The sequence below is a fragment of the Trichogramma pretiosum genome, unplaced genomic scaffold (assembly GCF_000599845.2).
Source record: "Trichogramma pretiosum strain Unisexual culture from Peru unplaced genomic scaffold, Tpre_2.0 scaffold56, whole genome shotgun sequence".
NCBI classification, from domain to species: domain Eukaryota; kingdom Metazoa; phylum Arthropoda; class Insecta; order Hymenoptera; family Trichogrammatidae; genus Trichogramma; species Trichogramma pretiosum.
Genome location: NW_019641680.1, coordinates 336,308 through 341,688, shown reverse-complemented (window position 1 = coordinate 341,688; position 5,381 = coordinate 336,308). Strand labels below are relative to the sequence as shown.

The 5,381-nt window shown below is 38.1% G+C and overlaps 1 protein-coding gene across 1 annotated transcript; it reads right to left on the bottom strand.

Annotated features, from left to right (window-relative positions):
* Positions 1 to 233: 233 nt before the first annotated feature.
* On the bottom strand, positions 234 to 3,380 carry LOC106658128 (zinc finger protein 585B-like). Its single transcript, XM_023460940.1, has 3 exons — positions 3,254 to 3,380; positions 3,065 to 3,179; positions 234 to 2,987 (listed from the first exon to the last, which is right to left on the bottom strand). The coding sequence occupies exons 1-3, from the start codon at positions 3,283 to 3,285 to the stop codon at positions 276 to 278; spliced, it is 2,859 nt and encodes a 952-aa protein (XP_023316708.1). The 5' UTR covers positions 3,286 to 3,380; the 3' UTR covers positions 234 to 275.
* Positions 3,381 to 5,381: the final 2,001 nt, after the last annotated feature.

Sequence of the window (5,381 nt, the reverse complement as noted above, 5' to 3'; positions counted from 1 at the left end):
TGTGGAAAGTTTGTGTGAAATGAATTGTATAGAAATGAAGAAATGAGTAAATACTTAATTCTAAGGAAAAAGAAACTCGCCAAGGAATCAGCCAGCCACGTTTATAATAATTCCAACTATAATATTTTAATATACCACAAAAAATTGAATACAGTGAATTTGAATTATTTTTTAATAATTTACATTAGAATTTAATCTTATAAATAACATGTTTCTCAGAATAACTTCTCGGCAGAATACAATTTTTTGCAAATGTCACAGTAGAGAGGTTTCCGTCAATTATGCACCGTATCAAAATGGATTTTCAGAGAACCTTTTCGTACAAATGACTTCCCGCATACATCGCAGCTGTGAGGTTTTCGATTATCATGCACTGAATCCGTATGTACTTTGAGATTACCCTTATTTACAAATGTTTTTCCACACTTGTGACATGGGAAATTGATAAGTTTATGCATAGAATCAATGTGTAATTTTAAAGAACTTTTTTGTACAAATGACTTTCCGCATGTATTGCAGCTGTGAGGATTTCGACCATTATGCAGTGAATCGATATGTATTCTGAGATAACCCTTAGTTGTAAATGACTTTTCACAAATGTCACACGCGTAAGTGATACGTTTGTGCACCGTATCAATATGGATTTTCAGAGCACGCTTGAATGAAAATGACTTTCCGCATGTATTGCAGCTGTGAGGGTTGCGATCAGTATGCAATGAATCGATATGTACTGTGAGATAACCCTTATTTGTAAATGACTTTTCACAAATGTCACACGAGTAAGCAATACAATTATGCACCACATCAATGTGATTTTTCAGATTACTTTTTTGTACAAATGACTTTCCGCATACATCGCAGTTGTGCGATTTTCGACCATTATGTACTGAATCAATATGAAATTTGAGACTACCCTTATAGGAAAATGTCTTTTTACAAATATCACACGGGTAAGAGATACGTTTATGTATCGAATTAATATGTGTTTCCAGATTACTCTTTAGTGTAAATGACTTCCCGCATATATCGCAGTTGTGAGATTTTCGACCATTATGTACTGAATCAATGTGAATTTTGAGATAACTATTGTATGAAAATGACTTTCCACAAATGTCACACGGGTAAGCAATACGTTTATGCACCATATCAATGTGATTTTTCAGATTACTTTTTTGTGCAAATGACTTTCCGCATACATCGCAGCTGTGAGGTTTTCGATTATCATGCACTGAATCCGTATGCACTTTGAGATTACTTGTATTTACAAATGTTTTTCCACAAATGCCACATGGGTAACTGATACGATTATGCTTAGAATCAATGTGTAATTTAAAAGCACTTTTTTGTACAAATGACTTTCCGCATGTATCGCAGCTGTGAGATTTTCGACCATTATGCACTGAATCAATATGTGACTTCAGATAATTTTTGATTTTAAAATTCTTTTCACAAATGTCACACGGGTAAGTGATACGTTTATGCACCATATCAATGTGGTTTTTCAAACTGTTTTTTGAAGAAAAATTTTTAAAACATTTCTCACATTGATTAGATTTTTGGGGTTTCTCTATTTGAGGACTAATTTTGGTATCCTTTCCATGGAGTTCGCTTCCAGTATTGAAATCTATACTTTTTATAATATCGCTGAGAAACTCTTTCTTGACTATGCTCTCAGTTTCTATTTTAATTGAGGAATTAGTAGCAAAATCGTTCGACCAATCGTTTACTTTATTGGGTACTAATAAATTCACAGCTGGTTTCACGTCTTTGCACTCAAACTCTATTTTAATTTCTTGGTTAGGTTGAAATTCATGAATTCTTTCGCTCGCTTCAGCAGTTACTAATAAATTTACATCGGATTTTTCATCTTCGCACTCAAACTCTATTTTAATTTCTTGGTTAGATTGAAAATCATTCATTTCTCTGTGTTCTTCGAGCGTATGAGCGTATGTCTTTTTACAAATATCAGACGGGTGAGAGATACGTTTATGTATCGAATTAATATGTGTTTTCAGATGACTCTTTTGTTTAAATGACTTCCCGCATATATCGCAGTGGTGAGATTTTCGACCATTATGCACTGAATCAATGTGAATTTTGAGATAACTATTGTATGAAAATGACTTTCCACAAATGTTACACGGGCAAGCAATAAGATTATGCACATTATCAATATGAGTTTTCATAGTACCCTTATGGGAAAATGACTTTCCACATATATCACAGTTGTAAGGTTTTCGACCATTGTGCAATGAGTCGATATGAACTCCAAGATAACTTTTTTGTGAGAATGTCTTTTTACAAAAGTCACATGGGTAAGTGATACGTTTATGCACCATATCAATGTGAGTTTTCAGAGCACTCTTGAATGAAAATGACTTTTCGCACGTGTGACATGGATGATTGATATGATTATGTATCGAATCAATATGAACTCTCAAACCATGCTTACGCACAAACGACTTTTCGCATATATCGCAGTTGTAAGATTTTTGACGATTATGCAATGAATTAATGTGAATTTTGAGGAAAGCTTTGCCTTTAAATGATTTTCCACAAATGTCACACGGGTAAGAGATACACTTATGCACCGTATCAATATGTCTCTCTAGATTTCGTTTTGAAGAAAATTTTTTCAAACACAACTTGCATTGCATAGATTGTTTTTTTCTCTTTACTAAAGGACACATCTTCATTTTCTGTCCGTTCAGTTTACTTCCAGTATCTAAATCTATAGTTTTCATAGTATCGCTGTAAAATTCTTCTTTGATTATGCTCTCAGTTTCTACTTTAATCGAGGAATGAGTTGCAAGATTTTCGCTAATTTTTACATCATCATATTCATCAAACCCATAAGAACAAGCATTCACTTTAACAGGTACTAATAAGTTTACATCGGGTTTCACATCTTTGCACTCGAATTCTATTTTAATACCTTGGTTAGGTTGAAATTCATCGATTCCTTTGTGCTCTTCAAGCGTATTATTCTGATATAAAATTAAAGTCTTATGAAAATTTTGTCAAAAATGATAATTTAATCAATCATAGTTATCAATCAACTTACGGTATTCTCTTGCAGACATCTGAGCAATTGCAAATTTTTAGTATCGGTTGATTGTTCTTCCGTTTCACCACTATCATTTTCGTAATAATGCATATCATTGAATTCTTCTTTCACTCTGCAAATATCGATAAAATTAAAAAAATATTTACTTGGTTATGTTGTTATTTCAATTCGCAAAAAAATAATTACTCAGCAGCATAGTTGAATGTACGGGACTCCATTTTGTTGAATATATGGCTGATGCTTCAATATTTCAAATGAAATTAAAATTATTTCAATGGTATTCACAAATCTTGAACTCGAAATGACGACGATTCAACGCGAGTGAGAGAAAGAACTGAGCAAGTCCGAGTGCTCGAAATGTTTACAAATATCGATGAATACCAGCAGATGAGGTCAAGGTGATAGAAATAGTACGAGCAAACGAGATAAACATGACGCTTGCGTAGAAGCAGCTAAGAGTTGTATTCGATATTTTTCAATCTTATACTAAAGCAAAAATGTAAACTATTACATTAGCATTTTTGGTTTTTCCATAGGGTTGAAGTATTTTAGATAACATTTGCGTAGTCGCTGCGATAGAAAAGCTGCGAGACAAGAAATGTGCATACCTAGAAAGTAGGATAATGTACTACTCTTTTAGAATTTCATACACTTTTTCTAAAGTAAGCTTTATGAAAGCTTTTGAAAAGTTCCAGTCTTAAAGCGCGAACAAGTCTGTCTCCGAAGAGTCTATATATTTCTAAGACGATCGCGCTCGCTCATTTTTCACTCGATCTACCCAAAGCACGTAAAGAAATTTCACTCGAAAGAAAAAACGCGTAAAAATAAAGCGGCAAGCTGGAGCGTGAACGAGCATTAGCCAGTGATTGCTGCTGCTGCTGCTGCAATTGGCTAGATAACCGGCTGTCTTTCTTTCTCTCACTTTGACGATCTTTAACTTAGCAACTACAGTAACAACAACAACAACAACAGTACAAAGAGGTGAAAGACAGAGAGAGAGAGAATCATCCGATAAGTGCAATGCGCACGGAGATGTTTGGCATCTGTGTGTGTGTGTGTGTGTGTGTGTGTGTGTGTGTGTACGTGCGCGCAAGCAGTGCATACAGAGAGAGAAGAGAGAGAGAGAGAGGAGATCCTCGCCGCGCGCAGAAGCCTCGGGGGCAGTCTTTAACTCCTCTCTCAGTTAGCGAGCGATCAGGCAGAGGCTGCGCGAAGCGAGCCAAGCTCTCTCTCACTCACTCGACCACGTAGTGCACGTATAAGTATATAATGCACATATAGAAGCTCGGGCAAGTGCAGGCGGCGCCGCGTCACGATCATCCCGCGAGCAGAGCGCCCTAATAACGCAGGCCTCGATGTGCCTCTCTCTCTCTCTCTGCGTTGCGCTGCTGCTCCGGCAAATTTCCACGATATCGCGACTCTTTATTCAATATAAAGTTGGAAGAGGAAAGGCGGGAGGAGGGAGGGGGGGGGGGGGGCACAAANGGGGGGGGGGGGGGGGGGGGGGGGGGGGTGCACAAATCGCTCGCGGATCGTCGAGAAACGCGAGCTTGTTACACGCAGCGCTGCGTGTAATGTTCCGTGGCACCCACCCCACACCGCACACTACGCGACGCGCACCTTTATGTATGTACTTTATATGTATACGTTAACTCGAGTGCAAACATGACATTTGCGTAATCGCGCCAAATTACTCCGATGATCCGCATCTATTATAAATCGCTGGACAGCGCATGTGGATGCGCCGCGAGTCGCGAGTAGATCGCTTCTTGTGCTTACTGCAGCTCGAGCTATATATATACGTAGAGTCCAGCCACTACTGCCACTGCCGCCGTTAAAAAATTATCCCGACCGATGCTTATCCTTTCTTTCTCTCTCTTTCTGTCTCTTTTTCTCTTGTTCGCTCGTTTTCGTTGCCGTTGGCTTCTCTCTCTCTCTCTGTCGTGAGAGAGCGACTATTATATGTGCATACACACACACACACACACACACACACACGTACTCAACCTCCTTCTTTTTCGACTGCGGAGCTTAATGTTTTTGCATTTTTTTAATCGACCAAAGTATTTGCCCTCGAGAGAGAGAGAGAGAGCCTCGTGATCATTAACGCACACGTATACGAATCTCGCACACTTGTGTACCACCGGTGTACACACTCACTCGCACACACACAGAGACGCAGTTACGAGTGAGCCAATAACTTCATTAAGCCAGGCCAGAGCGAGAGAGAGAGAGAAGGAAAGAACGAAGAAAAAAAAGCTCGTCAAAAGGTGTGTCGCTGAAATGTAGTTAATAAATTTTTATGCCGCTGATG

Coding starts and splice junctions, on each gene's coding strand:
- LOC106658128 (XM_023460940.1), bottom strand. CDS start 3,285: ATGGAGTCCCGTACATTCAACTATGCTGCTGA. Junction 3,180..3,253: donor ACATTCAACTATGCTGCTGA/GTAATTATTTTT, acceptor CGATATTTGCAG/AGTGAAAGAAGAATTCAATG. Junction 2,988..3,064: donor GATGTCTGCAAGAGAATACC/GTAAGTTGATTG, acceptor ATTTTATATCAG/AATAATACGCTTGAAGAGCA.